The sequence below is a fragment of the Rutidosis leptorrhynchoides genome, chromosome 4 (genome assembly GCF_046630445.1).
Source record: "Rutidosis leptorrhynchoides isolate AG116_Rl617_1_P2 chromosome 4, CSIRO_AGI_Rlap_v1, whole genome shotgun sequence".
Lineage (NCBI taxonomy): Eukaryota > Viridiplantae > Streptophyta > Magnoliopsida > Asterales > Asteraceae > Rutidosis > Rutidosis leptorrhynchoides.
The window spans coordinates 76,490,443-76,502,999 of NC_092336.1; the positions used below are offsets into that span (position 1 = coordinate 76,490,443).

General features: G+C 29.4%; 1 protein-coding gene and 1 long non-coding RNA gene across 4 annotated transcripts; both read left to right on the forward strand.

Annotated features, from left to right (window-relative positions):
- The first annotated feature begins 299 nt into the window (after nt 1–299).
- On the forward strand, nt 300–2,497 carry LOC139843834 (uncharacterized). Of its 3 annotated transcripts, none has more exons than XM_071833993.1 (5): nt 300–496; nt 633–691; nt 847–1,157; nt 1,411–1,683; nt 1,792–2,497. In XM_071833993.1, exons 1-4 carry the CDS (start codon nt 474–476, stop codon nt 1,639–1,641), a joined length of 624 nt encoding a protein of 207 aa, XP_071690094.1. In that variant the 5' UTR covers nt 300–473; the 3' UTR covers nt 1,642–1,683; nt 1,792–2,497. The 3 variants fall into 3 exon arrangements, with proteins under 3 accessions (XP_071690094.1, XP_071690095.1, XP_071690092.1); XM_071833994.1 differs by having other exon boundaries at nt 1,411–1,678; XM_071833991.1 differs by having other exon boundaries at nt 1,411–2,497.
- A 1,710-nt stretch (nt 2,498–4,207) lies between these two features.
- LOC139839859 (uncharacterized) lies at nt 4,208–7,083 on the forward strand. The gene is made up of 4 exons (XR_011757122.1): nt 4,208–5,286; nt 5,481–5,746; nt 6,019–6,561; nt 6,865–7,083. It is a non-coding gene; the product is annotated as an uncharacterized lncRNA (long non-coding RNA).
- Nucleotides 7,084–12,557: the final 5,474 nt, after the last annotated feature.

Consider the following 12,557-nt stretch of genomic DNA (forward strand, 5'->3'; position numbering starts at 1 on the left):
TTGAAAAAAAAAATTGTGTTCCTGAGTTTTGATTTTAAGGAAGGGAAAGGAAAGGGAAGGATGATTTTAGCCTAATTTCCCTTCCAATCTTTCCTTCCAAATCGGAAGATTCCCAAATCCTCTCCTTTCATTTCATTTCATTTCTTTTGGGTAAAATCTGTGGAACAGAGCCTTAGAGTTGGATTTTATTTGTGACATCCGTTACAAAAAAAAGAAGCTCGGGTGATGTTCAAAAATTTTCATAGGATGGTGATTGGATACGAAGATTGATACAAAGTTAAGGACCATGGACGAAATTTTGTGTCTCCCCTGGGGAAATAAATTTAGACCAATTTCGTAGCTCAATAGTAGCCCAATTAAATATAAGTTTACATCACACAATTAGAAAATCTTAGGGCTCACCAACCAACCAGCCACAATTTTCAACCTTATTTCATTCACCAACCCTAAATGTTCATTCAAGACTCTTCACAATGTCCTTGTCTATGAGTTACAGGTACGCTCCTTTTATTTTTAATTCAAACACAAAATCTATAGGATCGACCGAAAAGAGTAATCGGTCTAAGATTGGGGTATTGGGGTTTAATTGAATGAATTAAAATTTAAAAATTGATTAATTGTTGCAAAAAAAGAGAAAGGAGGTCCGATGGCGCAAAGGATAAAGGAAAAACAGCGATTGATGATGATTTAGGTACATCATATATCATTAATCATTGATATTAAAATGTTAATTATTATTGATTCGATTATATATTAAGAATTGTATTATATATTAAGATATATTAAGAATTGTATTATATATTTAACAACTTGATTTGATTTGATTTGATGTATTGATTCGAGCAGAAAACGTGCAGTGGGAAGGTAAAGGTGAAATCATTCACTTGTATCTCAAATGTCCGGATGGGGTCATAGATGCCGAGCCCTTTAAAAAGTTGTCTTTAGTGGTCCAATACCTTTACAAATATGGTATTGGCTTCAGCCAAGTCGAAAGCAATAGGGAGACCCTTAAATATGTTGCCTATTTCTGTATAGGATATGCGAGGATCCAGAAATATATTGCAAGTTATGATGAAAGCTTCATCAAACACAAGTTGAATGATTTCAATAACAAGTTTCGCGCTATAGTTATCGATGACGCTATTAATGTTATTATTGTACGACTCTTCTTCCTTTTTTTTTTTGATTCGTTTTGTTTGATTAGTATGGTTCAAAAAATCATTCGTAACAATTACATTCAATTTTGGACCTTTTTTTTATTCTTCTCATGTGCCTTAATAACGCCTAGTTAAGGATATATTTATAGATTATTACGTAATAGTTTTATGTTACTTTTCTATTGTTGTATTCATTCATGTTTATTTATCAATTTTTTTTTTAATTAATTAATTTGCTTTGTTTTCATATCAGGCTGCTTTTGAGTTGGAGATAAATAGCCTCATTGAGGTGATGATTGAAGACGTTGATGACATGCTCACCAAAATGACTAGCGATGAGTGTTACAACATCTTTATCATGAACTTGAAAGAGTATAGTGACAAAAAATCTGAAAAATTCAACCTTATGAAAAATAGTCTCGGGTGGTACAAGAGGTATGTTCCGAGGTTGCACAATGACTGGTTTAAAAGTCCGTGTACATAGTTCCAGTTTGGTTACAGCCAAGGTTATAGGTGTATACGTGAGGTTCATACTTATTCTTGTATTTGTATCTCTTTCTTGAATCAAATCAAATATTGATTAATATTTTTATATTAGTAACAACTTATCTACTTTTGACTTGATTGATTGTAGCCAACCACGTATGGAATCCGGAGTTATTAAAAGTGCAATTCCATGACTATAAACTCCTACCATTTTATAAACGGTAACTTATTACTCTAATCTTACTTCCTTCCATACTTTTTTTATGGTTATTATTTTAATTACAAACATATTACCTAATTGTATTACCCTTTCGAATATGATATAATATAGTGTATTGTAGACGACAATGAATAACAACACATTTTCTTTTAAGACGCCGGTGAGTATTTATATTATAGTTACAATATTATTATTATTTTTTATATATTCCCGATCATACTTTTTTTTTTATCACCGGCGGCGATTTCATTGTAGTTGTCTTAAAGTGCACAATGAACGTATGGATGCATGTATAGAAAAAAAAGGTGAGTTGTTCATATATTATTATTAATAAAAATGTATTTAGTTAATTTTATTACTATTAAAATAAATATAAATATAAATATAAATAAAATGTAATCATCATAAGAACATCTCATTAAATATTGGTAGAAAAAAAGAAAAAAAAAACAAAAACTCAGGCCGTGTTTAGTTGGTTGAGATAGAAAACGAAACCTAGGATGACTAGTATTTTTGAAAATTGAAAATGGAAATGGGGTTGAGCACACTATGTAAAAATGTAATTATGATTATAATATAATAATTATAATTATATTAATAAGTAGATTATTAATTAATTAATTAATTAATTTTTTCCTTTGTCTTGATAGCGTTGCCTAAATTGGAAAGGGATGACGAGGGCTATAGCGTTAGGGATCGTTATTTTCTTGAAATCGAGTCGTGGGACGGGGATCCTTTAATGGAACTCCCCTATTAGGCCATTCTTTAGTAATGGATTGTAGGTACTTTAGTGGTTATGGGTATTCGAAAGCAGTAGCCAAACCCTGGAAAAAGTAATCTTTTTTTGTGAGGAAATCAAGAAGATCAAAGAACATTTCTTTTATAATAAATACATCATGTATGATCAGTTGTTGAAGTTTCAACAAAGATATCTCCAACACTATCGGAAGGAAGCTCTTGATGTTATTATTGTATGCATATTCTTCTCTCTCTCCCTCTCTCTTTAATGTTAATTGATAAACACTTTACCCTTTTAATATTTATTTATTTATTTATTTATTTTTATTTTTAATTAATTATTTTGCTTTGTTTTCATTTCAGGCTGCTTTCAATTGAATATGCTAGTACTCATTGAACTCATGATGGAAGAGGTTGCTAAGGAGTTTGACAAAATGAGTAGTGTTGAAGTTTACAAGATTTTTTTCATCAACCTAGAAAATAGTGAGAGTGATGACCATACATTTCAATTTATGAAAGATATACTCAAAGATTACCCGTGGATTTATTCAAAATTGAAATTCAAAAGATGATCTTTGAGTATATTTTTCATAAATTGAAATTTATAGTCATCACTCTCACTATTTTCTAGGTTGACGAAAAAAATCTTGTAAACTTCAACACTAGTCATTTTGTCAAACTCCTTAGCAACCTCTTCCATCATGAGTTAAATGAGTACTGGCATATTCAAATTGAAAGCAGCCAGAAATGAAAACAATGCAAATTAATTAATTAAAAATAAAATAAATAAATAAATAATAATTATTAAAAGGGTAAAGTGTTTATCAATTAACATTAAAGAGAGAGACGGAGAGAGAAGAATATGCATACAATAATAACATCAAGAGCTTCCTTCCGATAGTGTTGGAGATATCTTTGTTGAAACTTCAACAACTAATCATACATGATGTATTTATTATAAAAGAAATGTTCTTTGATCTTCTTGATTTCCTCACAAAAAAAGATTACTTTTTCCAGGGTTTGGCTACTACTTTTGGCCATAACCACTAAAGTACCTACAATCCATTACTAAAGAGTGGCCTAATAGGGGAGTTCCATTTAAGGGTCCCACGACTCGATTTCAAGAAAATCGCGATCCCTAACGCTATAGCCCTCGTCATCCCTTTCCAATTTAGGCACCGCTATCAAGACAAAGGAAAAAAAAGTTAATTAATTCATTAATAATCTACTTATTAATATTAATATAATCTACTTATTATATTATAATCATAATTACATTTTTACATAGTGTGCTCAACCCCATTTCAATTTTCAAAATACAAATCATCGTAGGTTTCGTTTTCTATCTCAACCAACTAAACACGGCCCGAGTTTTTGTTTTTTTCTACCAATATTTAATGAGATGTTCTTATGATGATTACATTTTATTTTATTTATATTTATATTTATTTTAATAGTAATAAAATTAACTAAATATATTTTTATTAATAATAATATATGAACAACCCACCTTTTTTTCTATATATGCATCCGTACGTTCATTGTGCACTTTAAGACAACTACAATGAAATCGCCGCGGGTGATAAAAAAAAAGTATGACCGGGAATATATAAAAAATATAATAATAATAATATTGTAACCATAATATAAATACTCACCGGCGTCTTAAAAGAAAATGTGTTGTTATCCATTGTCGTCTACATTATATTATATCATATTCAAAAGGGTAATACAATTAGGTAATATGTTTGTAATTAAAATAATAACCATAAAAAAAGTATGGAAGGAAGTAAGATTAGAGTAATAAGTTACCGTTTATAAAAGGGTAGGAGTTTATAGTCATGGAATTGCACTTTTAATAGGATTCCATACGTGGTTGGCTACAATCAATCAAGTTGATAAGTTGTTACTAATGTAAAAATATTAATCAATATTTGATTTGATTCAAGAAAGAGATACAAATACAAGAATAAGTATGAACCCCACCTGTACACCTAGAGCCTTGGCTGTAACCAAACTGGAACTCTGTACACGGACTTTTAAACCAGTCATTGTGCAACCTCGGAACATACCTCTTGTACCACCCGAGACTATTTTTCATAAGGTTGAATTTTTCAGATTTTTTGTCACTGTACTCTTTCAAGTTCATGATAAAGATGTTGTAACACTCATCGCTAGTCATTTTGGTGAACATGTCATCAACGTCTTCAATCATCACCTCAATGAGGCTATTTATCTCCAAACTCAAAAGCATTCTGAAATCAAAGCAAATTAATTAATTAAAAAAAAAATTAATAAAAAAAATTGATAAATAAACATGAATGAATAGAACAATAGAAAAGTAACATAATAATCCATAAATATATCCCTAACTAGGTGTTATTAAGGCACATGAGAAGAATAAAAAAGGGTCCAAAATTGAATGTAATTGTTACGAATGATTTTTTGAACCTTACTAATCAAACAAAACGAATCAAAAAAAAAGAAAGAAGAGTCGTACAAAAGTGAGTGAGTTATTGAAGGTGAGATACGATGAATATAAGAACCTACGGTTTGATGATCGGTGAGTTTACTATACTATTATTATTACTCTACTCTGCATAATTGTGTTACTTTCGATTTTAATTTAAATTTAATGTATTGTAGACGACGATGGCTAAGGGCGCATATTCTTTTAAGAACGCCGTGAGTACTTTTCCTTGTTGGGGTTTTTATTATTAATAATTATTATTGTGTTTTCCAATTTTATTTTATATTTCTATAAATATAAAATATAAATATATTTTCTCCCTGATGTTTGGGTTTTTATTTTTATTTTTTTATTATTAATTTTTTTTATGTGTATTGACGACTATGGTGGCGATTTCAAATCATTGTAGCTGTTCTTCTTCCCGCTACTTTGAGGAATTTGGTATTCGGGTGAATAGTGATAGTGACTGGAGAGATATTGGGCTGGAGGACATCGTTCCAGATAAAAATCATCAGGGAATTTGATAGATATTTACAACATGTGAAGGGATATAGGATGGTGGGAAATGATAGATATTTACAACATGTGAAGGGAAAGGTGAAGGAGTTGTCACTCGATTTGAAAAACATAACCCAACTATATATTGAATATGCCCTTCCATTTAGACTTTGGGAGGTATAATACTTTTTATGTTTTTTTTTGGGGGGGGGGGGTTGATAACCTCACTACTACGGTATCTTGTGGGTCACTTGTGAGAAAACCTTTTCTTGTTTGCCTTATCATACGTTTGAAGTCTTTCTAATGTACCAAACCTAAAAAAAAATATCTTATAATAATGCATCATGAACAGTGGTATAAACAAGATGACTTGTTTCAACCTTAATTTTTTTTTTATTTTATTTTATTTTGGTATCACATCTGATTTTTGTTTGTTGTGGACTTTTCAGATATGTTTGGAAATGGTCTTTTTTGCAACCCATTCAGGTGATACTGAGAGGAACATGATAATAGACATGTGGCGTTGCTGAAGCTTGTTCCCTCCTAATAATGACCGGTTCACACGAACACGATAGGCCTCTAGAATGGTTATGTCTACAGCTCCTCGAAGAAAAAGCAGCAGCATTGGCATGAACTCTTCTTCATCTTTCTCTGATTCATACTTCCACGAGGGTATTTTAGACATTTTACTTGATAAATGGTTGACTTTTTTATATGCAGGGTAGCCTTGAGGAGGTTGTTGGTGATGAAGATGTTGCAAGATCACTTCTGGCGGCTGTCAATGGAAGAGTACAACCTATTTTAAGCGCGGCGTATAATTGGTTGTTATGGAATAGACCTCGAGATATTCCGTTGCCCTGGTATCTTAGAGTGAGGCTTTTGCGGTCTGTATTAGTAGTCATTCGTGAATGGACATAGTCTGTTTGTGTTTCTGCATCAGCTGCTTGTCTCATGCCCATGGTCACTTGTAAGCTAGCCAGTCTTGTAAACAGGTAAGAATTATGCCGTTTCTGGATTAATTTTTTACTTTTAATTGAGCCAAACTTGGGGGATTGGTTAATAGGTCAAAAGTGATTTAGGTCTAAATAAACACACAAATTATTATTAGATATTTCTTTTTTATATGATTTACGATTGATGTGTGTTAATTAATTGACTAGAGAGAGATGTGTTTGTTTATTCAATTTTTTTTTTTTTTTTTAACTAGTAATATTTTTTTACTCTTGGTTGAGATAGTTTTTCTTGATTACAAGCACCAGATTAAAAAGTTACTAAGCCTAAATTTGAACTATCAGGTACTTGATTGAACTTAACGTTATTGCATTGGAGTTACCAACACCAACTCCACTTTTTGAGGAACTCCGAGTTGAGCTAAAAAGAGGTTTTAGGGAGGTTGTAGAATGTGTTTTAAGCTTTGAAGGAGTTTTGTCGTCTTATGATCGTTCTGATAATCCTTTCTTTAATGAAGCTGTTTAATGAACCAGCTGAGACTACTACGTAGGTAGGTAGCTTAAGTCTACTAGATAGGGATTTTTCCGCATTCTCCGGTACTTAACTCCCCCACTTAGTATTCTAATCCTGTACACCCACCGCCAAGGTGACAATCATTCGCGAAATTTCGACATTCCACAACCAACATGACCGGTCTCACCGTTGGTCGATAAATCTTCTTTCAGGCTCCTTTTTCCCAAATCATATCAGAGAGCTTCTTGAACATCACGCCTCTTTTTCTTGATACTTCTTCTCTAGAATTGATCCAATTCAAATGAATTCAAATTTATTTTTCTCAAAAGCAAAAGCAGATACGGAGTTGCTAACATACATTTTCTTCAATCTACTATTTCATCTTCATCTCTTTCTTTCTTAAAAAAAATCCATTCTTTCTGCTATCATCAAAAACCCTAACCTATTAACCAATTTCATCTTCGTCTAGATCTCCATTGCTATTCCTGTCTTCCTTACTCGGTTCCACCAATCGTCGCTGTCTGCGCCGTCAAAATTCCAAATCTTGTAGTTGTTCCATGGGCAGGTGACTGATGTAAGAAACTCGGTGAAGGGCAGACCAGAGTAAGAGAAGAGATGAAAGTTCAGAGGATGAGGGTGATGATGAGAGTTTGGGTTTATCTATAATAATTAGATGATGAAGAAGAAAGAATTGAGGGTCGATTGGATTATCTAAGGTTTATTTTGAATTGGGAAAGAAACGGCAAGTGAGAGACTAAGTATATATTACAGAGTACTATTCAAATTCCCATTTCCGTAAATGATGCCACTTACAAAAGAAGATTGAATAATTTATTTTTAAATACATTTTTATTTAGTTAATAAGTTGTAATCATAATTTTTAATTATGACATAATCATAGCTTAGAAAATGCCAAGTGTACGGTAGATGTTGAACTAGAGATCACATCTTGTAAATCATCAACACTATCTCGTTGTTAAAGCTTGGATCACCCACATCAAATTCATCTGAAACCAGGTCCAGACCATTTGAGGAGCAATTACTCATATCAGAATCCGGCCTTTAACTTGTCTCAAAATGCTCCACACCAGATAAAATATCACTAGAATGGGCTGACCCAATTAATGTGCTTTGATTTAGTGAGGAAGCCTGCTCAAGCCCAACCTCGTTTTGAATATTTATTGGAACTCTCAAAAGTACACAGTAATCATCACGCGTGTGACAACCCTGAAATTTCCAATCAAATTTAAACTTTATCTTTATATTATTCCGACACGATAAGCAAAGTTTGTTAAGTTAAATCTCAAGAATTTTAAATTGTGTTCATACATTCATTATAACCTCGACCAAATTCAGACGATTCACGAACCGTTATATATAAATAAATATATATATATATGTATATATATATATATATGTATATATATATATATATATATTATAACTTGAGAATATTAATAAAGTATTAAACGTATAATACTTTACATGATCGTATTTGTTTCAATATGTTTATCGATGGAATTAGAAGATAATATCAAATTGTTGATTTATCAGATACATTATGATATGATTACGGGTCTATGTTATGAGGTCCACTGTGATTTAAGAAATCTATTCTTTTTGACAACATTTGGAAAATGGTAAAGTGATTTATAAGTAAGAACGTGAAGTGTAAATAACTTAGATGTTGGATATCGACAAGTTAAGTAACTCGATATTTTTCATTAAGATGATTTCATACGTTTATTTAACCTTTGAACTTTATCCCATGCTTCACCAACAAACTGTAATTTAAAAACTTGAAACCTATTATGAATATATATGATTCTATTTTTTTAAAACATTTTATGATATAACGATTTCCATTATTTTAACCTTTAAACAAAATGATTCTTAAAAATATATTTGGTTTTGGAAAATAAAATTATTATATTTATTTGATTTAGTTTCAAACGTACAAAAACGTTTTCAGTTTAAAAAGAACTTTATTATTAAAACGTATATAACTTTTATAAATATCTAGAACCACTTTTGACAACTCACTACTTAACCAGTATGATAAAGATAACGATATTTATATTTTATTTTATTAAATATATATAACGATTTAAATTAATATTATATATATTTATACGCGTATTATACGTACATAGTTTTATACTTTTACTATACTTAAACTTTACCTTTACTTTATTTTTACTTTACTTTAACTTTAATAATTCACTTTAATAATTCATACTTTAATAATTCACTTTAATAATTCACTTTAATAATTCATACTTTAATAATTCACTTTAATAATTCATACTTTAATAATTCACTTTAATAATTCATACTTTAATAATTCAAAAATTTATTATAAATAGAATTCAATAAGCTTCACTATTTCATAGAAACTTGAAAATATTTTTCTCTAAACTCTCTCAATCGATTTACATATATATATTTACTCCGTATTATTTCAAGATATTATTAGTATACATAAAATATTACGTCAGAGTGCTGTCCGAGTGATTTCGAAATTGTTTTTCGAGTGGGATTGGATTAAGGAAATTATGGGTTATAGCTATGGAGGTGATTGGTATGGTTCATGGGTATGCTCGTGAGGTCAATATAGTGTTTATCATCTCCGTTGCGTCTACGTACCTTTCCTGCAATATTGAATCTCAATATTGATACGTGAGTACTCATAATTTAACTTTTACATACTAATAGTGTATCCCTGACTAGTGCTCGAGTATATAGGATTATGCATGTTTGTACTTTTGATATTGCCTTTAGTTAGATTATGTTGAATCCTGAATTAGTTATATATGCGACTGAGATAAGGTATAAGATATGCATGTCGTTGGAAAGCTAGCGAAAAATTAAGAACTTTTCATTTAGATATCGAATGATTTCGATGAACGGATTTGAAGTTATAGTCCATCGAATTTTTGTATTATTATTAAAAATGATTATTATTATCGTCGTTATTATCGTCGTTCTAGTTTTTTCTTATTATTATTATTATTATCTTTATTAATAAAAGGATTTATCATTAAAAATTGTTATTTTTTTTTATTATTACTATCGTTATTATCGTTAAAGTTATAATTAGTATTATTATTATTATCCAATTATTATTATTATTATTATTATTATTATTATTATTATTATTATTATTATTATTATTATTATTATTATTGGTATTATTATTATTATTATCATTATTAATATATATATCATTATTTAAAAATGGTTATTGTTATTGTTATTATTATTATTACTATATTATCATTAAGATAATTATTAGTATTATCGTTAATAATGTTATAGTAACTATCATTATTAATATTAGTGTAATTAAAACAAATATTTGTAACACCTAATTATTTTGATTACTATTATTATCATTATTACGAACACGATATAAAAGACGATTAAAAGCTATTAAACGAAACGATTAGAAAATAATGGGTAAGAGTATCATGATGAAATTAAAATATTATAAGATATTGATTTAGATAAAATTATCGTTCTTATTATTTTTATCATTACTATTATTATTAAAATTATCGTTAGTATTAAAACTATCATTTTAACAAGAATTATCATTTTAATAGAAATGTCATTGTTACTATAAAATATCATTATTATTATTATTTTAAATAGAATTATTATTTTAAAGATAATATTAAAAATTATCGTAAATATTAAAGTTATCATAATTAGAATTATCGTTTTATCATAATGTCATCTTAGTAATTATAAATATTGATATTTTTATAATAATTATTATTATTACAAAATAATACAACTTTTACTTACTATCATTATAGATATTATTTTATCAAATAAATATTTGATACAAACATATTTTACTACGTGTAATAACTTACTTTAATAATACGTATCATATTATCTTTATAATATTAAATGAACCCTATAAATTTTATTACTTAATATATATAAAAGTATATTTTATTATATAAATATAATATAAAATTTTATTTATTAATAAATAAATTATATTATTTACTCTAATAAATCTTTTAAAAATATTTAAAAATATAAAACGACGATATTTAAACTATATATTAATCATGTATAAATTTTTGGAAATTATTTTGAGTCAAATTTACTTTTGTTGACTTTTGCATATTAGTCTCGAGCATTAGGATTGTGGTACACTATGACTTGACCTAATTTGTTAGACAAATATTGACCAACACATAAATATATATAATTAATTTAGGTTCGTGAATCCGAGGCCAACCTTGCACTTGTTCAATGACGTTATATGTATTTTTACTACGAAATACAGTATGGTGAGTTTCATTTGCCTTTTTACCCTTTATATTTTTGGGCTGAGAATACATGCGCAATTTTTATAAATGTTTTTCGAAATAGACACAAGTAATCGAAACTACATTATATGGTTGAATTATCGAAATCGAATATGCCCCTTTTTATTAAGTCTGGTAATCTAAGAATTAGGGAACAGACACCCTAATTGACGCGAATCCTAAAGATAGATCTATTGGGCCTAACAAACCCCATCCAAAGTACCGGATGCTTTAGTACTTCGAAATTATATCATGTCCGAAGGAGGATCCCGGAATGATAGGGGATATTCTTATATGTATCTAGTTAATGTCGGTTACCAGGTGTTCACCATATGAATGATTATTTTTTGTCTCTATGCATGGGACGTATATTTATGAGAACTGGAAATGAAATTCTTGTGGTCTATTAAAATGATGGAAATAAATGATTATGATAAACTAATGAACTCACCAACCTTTTGGTTGACACTTTAAAGCATGTTTATTCTCAGGTGTTAAAGAAATCTTCCGCTGTGCATTTGCTCATTTTAAAGATATTACTTGGAGTCTTTCATAGCATATTTCGAAGAACGTTGCATTCGAGTCATTGAGTTCATCAAAGATTATTATTAAATCAATTTATAGTTGGATAGTGGATATTATGAAATGGTATGCATGCCTGTCAATTTTTGATGTAAAGAAAGATTGTCTTTTAAAAACGAATGCAATGTTTGTAAAATATATCATATATAGGTCAAATATCTCGCAATGTAATCAACTATTGTGAATCGTTTATAATGTATATGAACGGGTCCTTTCAGTTGGTATCAGAGCGGTGGTCTTAGCGAACCAGGTCTGCATTAGTGTGTCTAACTGATAAGTCGTTAGGATGCATTAGTGAGTCTGGACTTCGACCGTGTCTGCATGTCAAAAGTTTTGCTTATCATTTCTAGTCGGAAATCATCTGCTTATCATCCATAGGAAATTACCTGCTTATCATTATTAGTCTAGACACGTCTTGCTACATTAATTGCATGAGTAGTGTATAGACAAACTTCATATCTTAGCGTATCTGCTAAATCATATCTTATCGTATCTGTTACTTTAAACTTTACCTGACATACCCCGCAAATTCCTCCGTAATCTATGAAATCTTTTGATCTCTATATATAGATATCCTATGTAAATAGAATACCACCCGATAGCCGAAAAATCAT